General features: G+C 38.9%; 1 protein-coding gene across 1 annotated transcript in view; it reads right to left on the bottom strand.

Moving 5' to 3' along the window:
* Positions 1 to 219: 219 nt before the first annotated feature.
* LOC100702032 (pinopsin) overlaps positions 220 to 15,096 on the bottom strand; it is a 116,184-nt gene continuing 101,307 nt past the window's right edge. The window contains exons 4-5 of the mRNA XM_025900620.1: positions 579 to 768; positions 220 to 431 (exon numbers count right to left, since the gene is read on the bottom strand). Of these exons, the coding sequence (XP_025756405.1) occupies positions 259 to 431; positions 579 to 768 (363 nt within the window). The 3' untranslated portion in view covers positions 220 to 258. The remainder of the gene's footprint in view (positions 432 to 578; positions 769 to 15,096) is intronic.

A 15,096-nucleotide genomic window follows, 5' to 3' on the forward strand; every position in this document is an offset into this window, starting at 1 on the left:
GTAGCTTAATTGGTAAGATAAGATAAGATAAGATAAGATAAGATAAGATAAGATAAGATAAGATATGATAAGATAAGATAAGATAAGATAAGATATGATAAGATAAGATGAACTTTATTTATCCCGGGGGAAATTCTTTTGTCATACACATGCTCAATGCAGCAAGAGAGACAGAGGAGCAGAGGAATAAGATATACAATATGTACAATAGAATACAAGTATACAGTAATATACAGTAGGATAGTGCAAAATATAATATCAAATAACTGTAACAAGTAACAATATAACTATAGATCGACAGCTCTGTTCTCCCCTAGGTTTTGTAGATTTGGAGGTGCTGATTCTCATTAATCCTGCGTCACACTCGACTCCAAACCACTTCAGTGTGAGCTGGAAGCCACCCCCTGATGAAACCAACAGAACCACATCATCTGCAAAAAGCAGAGATGAGATTGTGAGGATACCAGTGTAGAAGCCTTCCACCACCTGGCTATGCCTGGAAATACTGTCCAAAAAAGTTTACGAACAGAATCAGTGACAAAGGCCGGCCTTTGTCACTTGCGGAGTCCAACACTCACCAGGCACACAGTCCAACTTATTGGTTTTCATCTTGGTGGTTGAAGGGAGGATGCCCAACCAGTCTACATGTGTTTTGTGGACTGGAGAAGGCATTTGACTGTGTCCCTCAGGGTGTCCTGTGGAGGGTGTTTCAGGAGGATGGAGTCTCTGAGCCATTCTGTCCATGTACAACCATTGCAAGAGTTTTGCCTGCATTGCCAGGAATAAGTAGAACTCTATTGTAAAAATGCATTAAAAAAAAAGCTCCAGTGTGTACAAAAAAAGAGGAAAAAATAGTTAATACTACTACTACTACCTCTTCAAATGGCTTCCTAAATTTCAAAAACCTGCTAGAATAAATTTCATTAAACTAATAACTGTTGAGTTAACAATTTGCAATGCGCCCTTTACCGCCTGCTTTATCCCAGGTCAGCCTTAGACAAGTGTAAAGCAAAAAGTATGCCCAAATGAGCAACTGCTTTGCAGTCCGCCAGTTTTATTTCCCCTTTAGAACAACTAAAAGTGTCATTAATTCTAAGATGGCTCAGCTATGAGCAAAGCAAATGTCTTGCACTCCTGAGGAACATCTGGGGAACTTTTATTTATGATTTTTCCACCCATATTCATTCTAATAAACAAGGCTACTGCAGTCCAGTAACAGTCCAACCTTAATCTGCTCTTTAATTACAGTTCCCTGTTCCTTTTATACATTTTTCTTTCATTAGAATAATTACTTAAAGAAGTGATACTTAGATGTTTAAACAGAATCCATTTTGCAAATAGTTTGTTATAACTCAATTTGCTTATAATACTTAAACAATCCAGTTCAATTCGATTCAGTTTAATTAAGTTCAGGTTTATTCATGTAGCACTAAATCACAACAGCAGTTGCCTAAAGTTGCTGTATACTGTAAAGACAGAGACTAAGTTGTTCAGGTGAAAACTGACAGTGGGAGGAAGAACCTCCCTTTTAACAGGAAGAAATCTCAGTTAGAACCAGGCTTAGGCCTTTTACCTTTAACCAAACATTTTTAGTTGTGAAAATGCTTTTTTCCCTCTGACCAACTCTCAGTATGAGGTCCAAATAGATGTCTTGATGCATGCTCAATCATCCAGGTAAGTAAATCCCCAAAAGTTGATTCTGTTCATCTGGACGTAGCGTTTTCAGTGGGAGAAACGTTTCATCACTCATCCAAGTGACTTCTTCAGTCTCAGCTGACTGCAGGTTTCCCTAATCTTATAAATGCTGGTGCAAGTAGAGGAAGCTATCACTAGGAGTGCCTAAATCATTAGTATGGTACAGTCATTAAAAGAATAATGCACCAGCTTAATAACACAAAAGGCCTAAAAAGCTTGAAAAGGGACTTAAATGAATTGTGAGAATTCTTATCTTAGTTAAGAAAGATGCTTTCACAACACCTGACCAAGTCAGAAACACTCTTGAGGAGATAGCTGTGTCGTTATCAAGCATGGCTGCCAGTGGAACCAGGTCAGTACTGCTTATTGATAATGTGACTGTTGATAGAAGCAGCAGGATGAATTCTGTAGTATACAGGGCTATACTCTCTGCTGAGATTTAGCCAAATGCTGATCTGAGAGTGCTTCACAGTGCAAATGGATAATGACCCAAAGCATACAACAAAAGCAGCCCAAGATATTCTTTGCTTTGAGTTTCTCAAAGCAAAGAAGCTCATTCAAAGGATTTTTAAAACAATCCTCATATCTAAAGTCATCTTTGATTGTCCAGTTTCAAAATTGGGCACTATGTAGAAAAATGTCTGAAATTCCTGAAAGGTTATTGCAATAATTCTGTCAAACCTCCTGAATTAAATCTGAAAGTTTGCAGCTTCAATCATATCTTTGATGTGATTGAAGTGCAGATTTTGTTTGATTTAAAATCCACTGAGCTGGTGCACAGAGGCAAAATGACAAATAATGTGTGTGTTAAAAAACTTCAGTTGCTCAGTAAAGCAAAACACAATAAGACAAAGGTATAAGCTAATCTATAATAAATACCATAAAGTAAAAATGAAGATATATTTAAATAAACATCAACAAAGCAAAACAGAATTTAAAACTGTTAGCTGACAACATTAAGTGGTTTATTATATATGTAAAGCATAATGGACGGTGCAGTAAAATAAAGTGACTTACAGTCTGTTGTTGTGAGAGTGCAAAGTTGAAATAAAACTGCAGACAGATAAACCTCTGCTAGACAGGTGTGTTGTAATTCAGAGAGTTATTGCCTGAGGTATGAAAGATGTCCTGTCCTTGTTGCAGTGGAGATCAATAAGTCTGTTAGAGAAAGTGTCTCCCTGCATCACCAGTGTTTTTATATATTAATAAAGGTGTTCTTCATCAGGGACAAACTTCTGCAATCATGCACCAGAGTTGTCTTCTGTGATAAAAAAAAGAAATATGAACCTTATATTGTGAGTTCCCAATTATAAAATCCAAATGCAGAGATTCAAAACTTAAATTGGACATTAAATAAGGAACAATCAGGGCACAACTAACCACAGAACTAGTTATCAGTCAGCTGTCCAGTTACTTTTGTTGCAGTATTTTTTCACAAAGCTCTTTCAGTTGCTTCTTGATTGCTTCATTTGAAATCTATTGCATTGTTGTTCAGTCTGGTAACTGTCATTCTACACAGACTCCCATCTTAAAATGTCCAGCTTTATAGGAAATCTTTATAATTTCCATTTGGATTGTACAAAGACTTGCACCCGTAATTATGTGGGTGCAGTTGCTTTGAGTCTATTCAAAGTACTTGTTTGGTCTACAGTGATGTGACATGGAAATAAATACATATATTTTTAAGTGAGCTTTAGTATTTGAGACAACTGATCCACCACTGATCATTTCAATATATTTTTTATACATAGATATCATTATAAAGTAATATATATAATTTAGAACTTATATTTGTAATTATATAATAATTATATGTGAAAAGTCAAAGTTCAGTGAGACTAGTATCATACACTAATATTAACAAGCTTCTTAGCTCACTAAAGTTCAAATTACTCTTGGCTACAGGGACTGAGCTCATGGCCTTGGTGTTCTCTCAGCCTCTGATACATCAAACACAATTTTTTCAGCAAAAGTAAAACAAATAAAAAGTAAGAAATAAAGTTTTGTCCTCTATTTCTGTCAAACAATGCTATTCACCATTTCTGTAGCTGCTACTGTCATGATTACTCTGTGACAGGAGCGGCGCGTTGTAGCCTAGACTGTCTAGTTTAACAGCCGCTCACTTAAAGCCTTCTTGGTCTTCGCAGGCTTCGACTGACGCAGCCTACGTAGGCCGTGTCCCCTGACTTTGGACACACCTACTGTAATGAATTTTAATGATGTTTTGTTGTTGTTGTTGTTTTTAAGTGAGCTTTCTCTTTGATGTTACAGTACATTACCAATGGGTCCAACCAAACTAACAACACAGCACTCTGGAAACTTCGCTGCTGTACCCTCTCATCTAAATCTGGTGAAAACAAAAACCAACCAAAGAAAAATGACAAAACATGATGCTTCATAGTGGTAATCCACAAACCACTAAGTGGTTGACATCACAGTGGACATCTGCCTTTTATGTAGAGTCTGTGGGATGCACAGAAGCAAAGAATACAAGCATGATTGGCACATGACTATAAAAAATTCAGTATATTAAAAAACGAAAGAAAGGAAGAAAAAGAGGGAGTTCTCTGCAGGTGTACTTTAACCTGAAGGAGCTGAAGTGGTGTACTAATAATGGATTATCAAGTGATGTTTGTACTCTCACCGATGGTTGAATGAACTAAATTAAGTATTGATTTCCCCGGAGCCTGGAGCCCAACAAATGTACACGTGTGAACAAGAAGAAGTTGATAGCAGTAGCTTCTTTTAAGGTTAGCCTTCCTTTCCATTTCCCCTCATTTAGCTGATACTTTACTGCTAAACTGAGTTGAAGCTGTGGAGGCTAGCTATTTGAAAGCCAACAAAAACATTTGTGTTGGTATGTCCCTATAATCACTTTACTGACCTGAAAAAAAATCATCAATCTCCTTGTGATTTGAGAAGCTGGAGAGTAAAAATAATCTGGCCCAACGACCAAGTCTGGTTTAATTTGGCCTTGATCTCATGTGACAAACACATGAAATTTGATCAGGAGCTCAAGGCAAACCCCGACTAGTGTGGTTCTAAATCTACAGTATGGCATCAAAGGGTACAGAGCACACAATCGGTGGGTCAATTGCAGCACTTACTCAAGATCCAATCATCTTCTGCCTCAGAAGCTGGATCCTGCAGCTTCATGTGTGCATTTGATAGAAGCCCCAATAACAGCAAATGGGAATTGGGAACCATAATAGATGCTTTCAATATGTCGACAGCAGGATCCACCCTTACAATTTTTGTGTAATATAGGACCGGCCGCACTGACATACAAACTGAGAACAACCTCATAAAATCTATGGTTAAGTCCCACGATTGTACAACGCTGAAATAACGAGCACGTTAAACAGCGTCTTCGTATCCGCTCCAGGGGAGACTTAGAGCTCATGAGATAATCCATCCACAATACGAGGTTAGTCATTCATATACTGCTGCATGGGCTGGGCTGTAGTTACATCGTAAGGTTTTAAAAACTGAGCTTCAGAACGTGTTGCCGATGGTGGTAATAGAAACTGAGAGCCGGACAGTGATTACAGAATTTTTTTAGGGGCTTGTTCAGATTAAATAGAACAAGATACAAAGCATTAAAACATGTTAAAAACACAACAGCCTTGATAAAGGCAGAGTAGTTTGGAAGCATTCATGACTTAAAGACCGGATAGACCGAAGTCTGTTGATTTTGACCCACTAATGCTCACGGAAAGAAAATTTAAAGTGTAAATTTTATGCAACACATTAAATGTTGCAATGCTTTTTGTGTGGTAATATATATTGAATACTATATAATAATATAATTACTAACTGCTCAATGCTTGTCTTGAGCAAAATCTTTGATTTTACTCTCCTTTTAAATTTTATCTGATTATTCTATTGTACAGTATTTTGGTCAACAGATGTTGTTTTTAAAAGTGCTATATAAATAAAATGGATTTGATTTGATTTGATAAAACAGACCTAATGGGAAGGCACACAGGACATCGTCCGGGGTCGCATCAAACCCAGGCCCCTGCAGCCTTTAACATATGGGTTTCCCGACTTACTTACAGAAAACCTGACTAAGTGGTTGTGTAAAGGCTAATCTATTTAAAGTATACCACAGATTAAGATAGTCCAAGGGACTAAGATGGTTTCACAACCTCAAAAAATAGGATGAGCTCTAACTTTCCAATAAGAACAGATAAGTTAACAGACCTATAAAAATGATCAAAAAGTCTCCAAAAAAATTACATGAGGTGATTCAGAGGCAAAGATGTATTTTGGACCAGGCAGTGAGGGGCTACAGAGGTGGATGTTTTTGACTGATAGTACAGGTTTAAGGTTTAGTGATGACTGAGATTGGTAGCGCTGATCTTTATCTTGACAGAATGGTGGCCAAATGTAGTTTGTAATTTTCTTAGTAAAAAATTCTGGAGCAATCCCAAGGACCGAGATTTTATCTGGTTTGAGATTATTACACTTTTGAAACATCAACTTAGTGAGAGAAGCTAAACAGCCATAAAAGATGCTAAAAGCATTGAGGCTAATGGTAATCAGAGGAGGACGTAGTAAAAGTTCCCCTTCTGTCAACACACACGTCATTTATCAAAGTAAGATAGATGGGGATCTGTCCAAAATCGAAGTGATCATTATTCATTAATTTGTAATAATTTCTACTGTCTATATAGCTTCAACAAACATATATAGTAAATCAAACACAGTGACGATTATGTTAGATTTACAGTGAAAAAACAGAAATCTTACTAGCCCTGCCAGACTAGCCTTGCCAGGTCTTTGATACAGTTTGGGCATTTTGGCAGACGTCTTCAGGAAAATCTTCAATCCTTTCCTACCAAAAAAAAAGAAATACCCCATCGTTTCCCTTATTTCAGGTGCAGCTCTGCTCTTCAACCAGAAAAAAGTCAGTCTTAGGTGACGTATCATTGGCTCTTATCTGTCTGCGTCTGAATAACAGTTGCCACATCACATTTCTATTCCAGACTGTTTTTAGATGTAACAACACAAACATGTTTTTATTCACTGACACTGCGGATGGTAAAAGCCGTCACACTCTATAAGATCATTGGCTGTGTATACTAGCATGTACTGTATGTAAAGCTCTGAGTCAGAAAAATGAAGCCAACATGAAAGCGATTTAAAATCACACCCTTTTAATGGCAGAGTCTCCCCTGCTGGTTTCAAAGTCAGACTGCATAGAATTTTATAAAAAAATGGCACTATTTCTCACTTGATTTTGACCTCATTAAACGCCTTCCTGATGAGTTCATTAATATCGCTCTCTAGTCTCACTTCTTATTAACTAACTAGATGCTCATCAAGTAAGTTATGGTTCCAATTAGAGTAAAAAAACAGTCTAGAGTATGCTTGAGTTTAAGTTGTGACTTGGAAGTTATTTTTGCCACTGCATGATTAGGAGCTCACTGAGAAACCAAAGGAGGAATGGATTGACTCACTTTGCCTCCCTTACACCCCTCACTTGTCAGGTTGAGTTTCAACACCAAGACGGTGATGCTCGAGGCTTCACAGTGGGGCTTCAGTGCCTAATGGTTGACATCATGATGGTGGCTACATCTGTTTTTAACATACAGTCTCTGTGTGGCACTCACAGCCTTTAAACAGGTCTAAGAGATGCATAACATGCTGCACGCATCTGCACAGATGCACACATACTTATTTTCAATTTCACGACACAATTTATAGGATTTATATCTGTAGGTTCCAGTGAGATTCATTTTGCTTCATGCTTAATCAAGTTAACTGCACTGCCGCGAAAACACACTCTGAGCTCTGATTTAAGTTTACATTGTAGATATGTGTGTGTATGGTTGTGCGTGCTTCGTGCATATAAATGTGAGCAAGACGGTGTCAGCATATCAGTTTTTAGTTTTTGTCATTTTGCTTAGTTGGGTTCGTTTTAGTCAGCACTGTTACAGCTGAAAGACAGACAAGAATATGTCAAACCACTGTGTCGGTCTCAAGCATGATAACCTACCTGATTTGCTGAAGTTAATTAATGGAAACCGAATGGATATAAAGCTAAAAAAAAAAGGCATCATGCAGGTTTTTTCCCCCACTCCCTTTTTCTGGGTGACGCAGGGATCACTGCTCACACTGCTGAGAAGAAAAAGAAGCGCATCTTCCACCTCATTTAATGATTGGTGTAATTACACAGTGTCACCTTTGACCCATATTTATTCCCTTTTTTTAATGTATTGCCTCGAATCACAACAGCTAATAAAAGCAATACATCTTCATTCTTTATAAGCTACCTTTTTCCCTCCGAAAGCAAAATAAATAGGGAAGCTTTGCTGAGTGAGCTTACAGGCCAAAATCTCTGTTGTTGCAAACAGACAAATAGAGGGAAGGGTTGATTTATTGACCCTGACAAATTTAACCCACCACTTAACTAGTTATGTTGGAGATTTAATTACACATGCACACATGGCTGGCTCAACAATCAATTGTTTCTCCTGGTAGATGCAGTCAAACAATCTGTGAAAAGGAGCTGCAAACTGTGCTTTTTGACCAGAATGAAGCACAAACCACGGCAATGATACCCCTGCAACTTTACACAATCGTCCGCTAAAATAGTCTTATGCTTGCGTTCTTTTCAGGGTGAGTGTTGGTGTGGACGGATGGTTTCTAACTAATGCTTTGTGGCTTACAACCTGGCAGTGATAAATGGTGCTGGAGGCACCAGCAGTTCCAGGATTATCATAGTACAGTTAGAAAATCGCAGGGATAAAGTGAACTGAGCTGTATTCAAGCACGTGCTCGGCCATTAAACCCCATGCAGTCCTTGAGGCTTGTACTAAGTCCTGTGTGATGTTACGGGCAAACATGGCAGGAAGCCAGGTTATCTTCACATGACTGATTGGTAGTAGGATTCCTGCTCTGTCAGCCAAAGGCAGTTTTATTATCATCAGAGCTCAGAGTGTGTTATGATGCCAGAAGTGACTGACCCAAGTGTCACTAACAGAGTTTTAAGTGTCTTTTAGTGGATAAGACAAAAGGAGCACTTTACAGTTAAGATTTAGTTTAACACAGAGTAAGTCAAAGGTGACTGTGTATCCCTGCCAAGATCCCTCTCAATGTGTGTTGCCAAAGAGTCAGGATGCAAATAACCTTGCACTGTCTCTTCTTTTTATTTTGGCTCATTATCCCGACTTGCCCACTTGTCTTAGGATTTGCAACCATAAGTAGTCCAATTAGAGAATGATCCTTTTTGTTGCAATTCCCATAAACTTCTATATTTGATAGCTGTGCCCCAGAGAAATAGAAAAGGATATCAGCAAAGAAGTAAATGCAATGCAAGGGATATCCTTAGAGGAATCAGTGGTGTAGTATGTGAAGACTTGATGACCTTTCCCAGGAACATTTCCAGGACAGAATCTTGCACCCCCCCACAAACGGAGATAGTGTGTATTTACCCACATTTTGAGCCTGTGAACTCCCTTTTCTTTGACTGTAACTCCTATCCCACTAAGCTTCTTCACTTTGCTAGTATTACCACTTTGTATCTCTGTCATTGGACAGAAGTGAGCTTCACTGACTTGACGATTTGACCCCTTTTTGTTTTAGACAAGGTTGCACACCTTGAATTGATCTGCTGTCAATCTGAGGAATTTTAAAAGAGCAAGTAGAGCAAAACTAGTGAGAACAGGACTTACAAGAAATAACCTAACCATAGCATGAATTCATAGCTAGTCCTACAGTGCTAAACCTCGTATGCTTTTTATGTGTGTAGCTGCTCAACGTTTTCATAACTCCGAATAAATAATGGCGAGGGGATGAGAGTATCTTTACCTGCCTGGCTACTTTCACAGTATTTCACAACCTGTATAGTGCATATATGATAATGATCCAATCATAAATTGGCATTTAAATGCAGGACTGAATAGTTCATCTACCACTGTATCCAGCATACAGCATGCCCACAAGATAAGCCACACTGCATATATTCATTCATCTGACCTTATCTTGTGACAGCCAAAGGTTTCTGTACTGCTACATACAGTATTTGCAGTGTCACTTTGCTGGTAAAACATGTGCATACTTTATAATGATCCCTGAGACTGAGCACAAAGGGCAAGAAAATTTCTTTTCTTTTCTTTTTTTTCTAAAGGAAATAAGGGAGACAGATTCTTACAAATTGACATACATTACAAAACATCAAAGTGGGCACAGATGGAACTACTGTGGTCATCAGAGAAAATGGACTGTCCAGAAACAATGGCGAAATTTACAATAAGGGCGAAACAATGTGAGTCTCTGAAAACAATGGAGTCATTCTCACTGGATTTGGCTCCGAACGCTGTTACACAGGAGGCTGCTTTGTCGATTATCACAATTTCTTTGGGTTAATTATACTCTGAACAGTACAGACATATGTGCAGTTTTATATTTTAAACACCTGTATTTTCTGAACACAACATATTCAAATTTGCTGCCACACAGCATGTCTGCACATTGTGCAAATTGAGCCAAACTGTGGTCTGCATTAAAATACTTCATTTTGTAGGTGCTTTTAATTCAGAGCCAGATGTAATTTGTTCCTAAGAACTGTTGACAGTCCTCTGCAGATTAAGCTATTTTTTATTTAGTCTGAAAATAGCAGCCGACTGCAGCAACAGCAGAAAATGTGCTACACTTTACTCGCACTAACACTTAATTTAATCAGGAAGTCAAATTCATCTCAGTCCCCAATGGTGCATACAGTATGTGCTGATCTTGTACATTCAAATTAGCAGAATCATTTATTAGTGGTGTCTTGGAGTCTTTAGCAATCTCTAACAATCGCATGCAAGTAGACACATACAAGTAGTCACCTTTATGTATATATATTTTTTCGATGTCCGATGAGTACTCTTGTGACAGTATGAATCATGTGGTTGCTTTGTCCACTGCAATGGATGATTTATAACCAGGTAAAAGGTGAGATTAAGCTGTGGATCAGGCTTCATTCATATTGCATTTATAAGGATGCCGATGTACATTAGCAACGAGGGCAAAACTGTATAAGCACTGCCTTATCTATAGCAAATGGACTGACAAGAACTGATGTGGTCATAACAAACGTAACAAACTCTGACTTTCGATATGTCAGGGGAAACCTGTAAGAAGAAGGATGGTGCAGATTCCAGAGGCTTAGATATCAAGCCTGATATGAAGACTTTCTCCTTCTCCTCTGCCATCGCTCTGAAACGTGCTACATTACCTAACAGAAAAGTGTTTAAAGAAAAGCCAACAAATATCACATTTAGGACTTTTTTGGTCACTGTTTCCATTCTTGTGCTCTGGCATCTCTGATGTGGTGATCCGGTTCAGTGTCCTAAATTAAAGTGAGCCAGACAGTGTGCTGAGAACCCTGGAGTTCCTCTGACATGTTGTGTAAGTAGCCAACCCCTTTGATGGATGACTCTTATTTTCTTGTCAGGCTCACACCACTTTTATGTTTATCTTGATATCTTGTTGATGGGCTTTCATTCATAAAGTCCAGACTGGACAGGACATGACAGGACAGGACAGGAAGGGAGGGAGAGCAGGAAAAAAGAGAGAGTCACTCAACAAGAGAGAAATCGTGCTGAGAGACAAACATGAAGCAGGTGGACACTGGAGAATCTGAAATACTTACAGTATACACTTAAAGTGCGATCTTTTGCAGCACCAGTGTGGATTACTTGGCAGAGACACGTGAGTGGTCCCATTGTCTTCAAAAGACTCAACAACTATACCTCACAATTTACCCAATTTGCCTACTGACCTTCATTTGACTCACAAAGTATTCTTTTCACCATTGGTGGAATAGCCACAGGCGAGAAATGTAACTGCCTTTCCCACTATGTAGTCATTACTGGTTCACGTTTGGCCAGTGTACACAGTTGGAGGAGCTCTCATTTTCTCCAAATAATTCCGGGGTATTGCTTTGGCCCAGTCTGGTGGTTAGTTACTCGATGAGCAGCACTCCACCACATCACCCAGGGGAAATTTAACCACATCACACCGATTTTCAAGGCCTAACATCAGCTGACCCTGGAGATATCTTGAGCATCCTCACGAGCACTTTTAAACACTTGGTGTGCACATATGAAATCGCTGGCTAAAGGGGAAGAGCGTTTCTGAAATTTCAATAAAAATGAGCCTTGAATGGACCATCCATCCATCCATCCATTCGCTTCCGCTTATCCTTTTCAGGGTTGCGGGGGGCGCTGGAGCCTATCCCAGCTGTCATAGGGCGAGAGGCGGGGTACGCCCTGGACAGGTCGCCAGTCTGTCGCAGGGCACAGACTGGACCATTTAACATTATTATTATACATCAATCTAACATCCTAACACTTACAGGTTTTCTTCTCAACTTCGCTTCGTTTAGTAAAGATGCAATGGCGTTAAAACGTGATGTTAAACCAAATAAATGTGAGGTAGACTGAGTCCTTGGAGATGGAGATGACTGTCAGACCTTGACAGTTGAAATTGTTTTGTTGTCTGTCATTTGGGATCTTCATTCGGTTGTTTCGTTGTCACTCCAACATCACAGCGTCCTGCACAAATCTCATTACTGCTATCAGAACATTGAAACTGCCAAATTAGGAGGGAGTTTTTTAAATTGAAAAAAAAAAAAACATTACTTTTTCACCACAGTGCTCGTAATCACACAGTTTACAAAAGTCTGAACATGTTAAAAATTCACTCCTGCTGGCCTGTATAGCTGGGAGACTCACATGGGGCACACTGAAAGGAAAAAATTAAAATCCAATTAAAATTCCAGAGTTTTTACTCTTGGTTCAAGCTCAAAATATGCACGATCCTATTATTTCTGTAACAACTCTAGAACCTGCCTCCTAAAGGAGCTCATATTTTAAAACAGAACACTGATGTCTTTTCAGTGTTTAAGGTCTGATTTGCTCTGTTGTAATAAGGCTTTAGTACTCTTGGATAACAGCACATTTCTACTACCCTATGCAGTCCTGTGAAAAGGCATCCACACCTCATGGTAACTTGAGTAGCTTGTAAAACATTTTGTTTCATTCAGAGAGAAGAGGCTTTATTCTGGCAACCCTTCCAAACAAGCCATCTTCTGTCTGTCTTTTTCTAATTGTACTGCCATGATCTTTAACATTTAACATCCTCACTGAGGCCTGTAGAGTCTGACATGCAGCTCTTGGGTTTTCTGCAACTGCTCGGAGCGTTGCACAGCCCGAGCTTGTCTCTGTTTCTGTGTTACTTTATGACAAATTAGGCAGATGTAATATCTAAGTTGATTCAAAGTGTTGAATTTGTATTTTAGAATTTTTAACTGTAGGCCACAACTATAGTGCATGATAGAAATACAGCAGTATGAAAAGTGTTTGCTGTTTCTAAGTGAAGGTGTTTATTATTAAGGGAAAAAAATTGAGTGCCCCCTAAACCTAATAACTGGTTGGGCCACCCTTAGCAGCAACAACTGCAATCAAGCATTTGTGATAACTGGCAATGAGTCTTTTCTATTTAAAGAGGAAATTTGATTGAGAACATTAAAAAAATTAATAAAGAGCCAAATCTGACCCTCAAGATTTTACAAAACATGTTAATGAGCTAATAAGGGACTACCACTTGTCCCTTATAACAGTTACCCTGAGCATACATCATTGCTAAACTAATTCAACGTGATGCATTTATGTGTATGTGTAGCCCAAGTAAAGAACTGTACAGAAAAGTTGTTTTTCACATCTACTTCAAAGGCTTGGAAAAGTGAACATCCTTCCTTTGCTCTTCATGAAGTGGTGTTGAAAAACTACATGACCGAGTAGGGTATTTTAGTTCCTGACAAAAGGCAGCTTTGGTGTGATGTACAAGGTTGCTACACACAAGAGACTGTTAGGAGCTGTATTGTGAATAAAGCTGACTTTATGACTGATGCTTCTGTCAAAAAAAATGTCAAATGATGAAATCATCAACGTTTCAAACACAAAGACTTGCTCTGAAATCACTATATCACCTAAAGTCACACTTTACAGGATTAGTGGTTTTATACTGAGCTCACAGTCTGCTGCTCAAATCTGGCATCACATCAGTTTCAGTCCCACAAGATTTTTTCTTTTCTTTTCCAAAATAGTGATAAATTTGGTTTCTAATATAAGTGCACTTAAATTTATCACAGTGCAAGGTGAATATTGTATAAACGGAAGTATAACGCCATTGATGTGTGTTATCTACTGAATTAATGTGATGTGATTATATACACATGCTGAATATTGTGTTATCGAAGCACGTTGAGACAATTGTTGTTGATGTTACTTAAAAAATCTAATAAGCTGAATTGAATAATTTTGGTAAATTAGTTGAATGTGCTTAAATGGGAATGGGATCAGTTGAAGATACACTAAATGGACAAACACTGAGCCTTCTTCACATTACACCTACTCGAGCTGCTCGGCCATGCCATGAAGCTCCCAGTGCACAGTTTTTGTGCTGATGTTAATGCCAGAGGATGTTTGGCAGTTATTGAGTTTGGTGAATGTTAGTGATGTTTACACATTATATGCCTCCACACGCAGTAACTTTATGTGGTCTGCCACTTTGCATCTGAGTTGCTGTGGTTCCTAAAACTGACTAATTGCAAATGCAGCATCGCATTGCAGCACTATGCTTGAATTCAGTGAACTCTTTAGAAGGAGCCATTCTTGCACAAATGTTAGTAAATCCATACTGCAAGGCCAGGTGCCTGATTTTACTACACCTACAACAACTGCACTCAAAACACCTGAATTTAAAGATTGAGAGGTATGGCCCAATATTTTGTCCAGATAGTGTAAGATAAACTGAATTTTCAAAGACTTTTATCTCATTTATTCACATTCTGTCTGTACTGCCACCACTTTCACCAGCTTCAAGTTCTAAACACTAGTTGTGCATTACCTGCATTGTGTATTATGTATGACATTGGCAAGAGACCATATAAAAGAGACCATGGCACTAGAAAAAAATCCTCAATCTGCAACTCCATCCATCCATCCATCCGTCCATCCATCCATCCATCCATCCATCCATCCATCCATCCATCCATCCATCCATCCATCCAGTTTAAAGTTGCAAAGGAGTTGGAGCCTATTCCAGCTGGCAAAAGGCAGGCCAGTCTATTGCAGGACTATCACAGAGAGACAGACAACCATTCACACTCACATTAACGCCTAGAATTGTCATTTAATCTAACTCTTGCTTGTGTTTGAACTGTGGGAGGAAGTTGGAGCACCCAGAGAAAACCAACACAAACACAGGGAGAACATGCAAACTGCACACAGAAATCCAACTGGATTTGAATCTACGGATGCTGCGACAGTCCGAACCTCCGCACCACCTCACTGCCCCTAATTGGTTTTGTACTGGACCAGCTGAGTTGGGCCAGAGTTGCTG

Source organism: Oreochromis niloticus, linkage group LG18 (genome assembly GCF_001858045.2).
Source record: "Oreochromis niloticus isolate F11D_XX linkage group LG18, O_niloticus_UMD_NMBU, whole genome shotgun sequence".
Lineage (NCBI taxonomy): Eukaryota > Metazoa > Chordata > Actinopteri > Cichliformes > Cichlidae > Oreochromis > Oreochromis niloticus.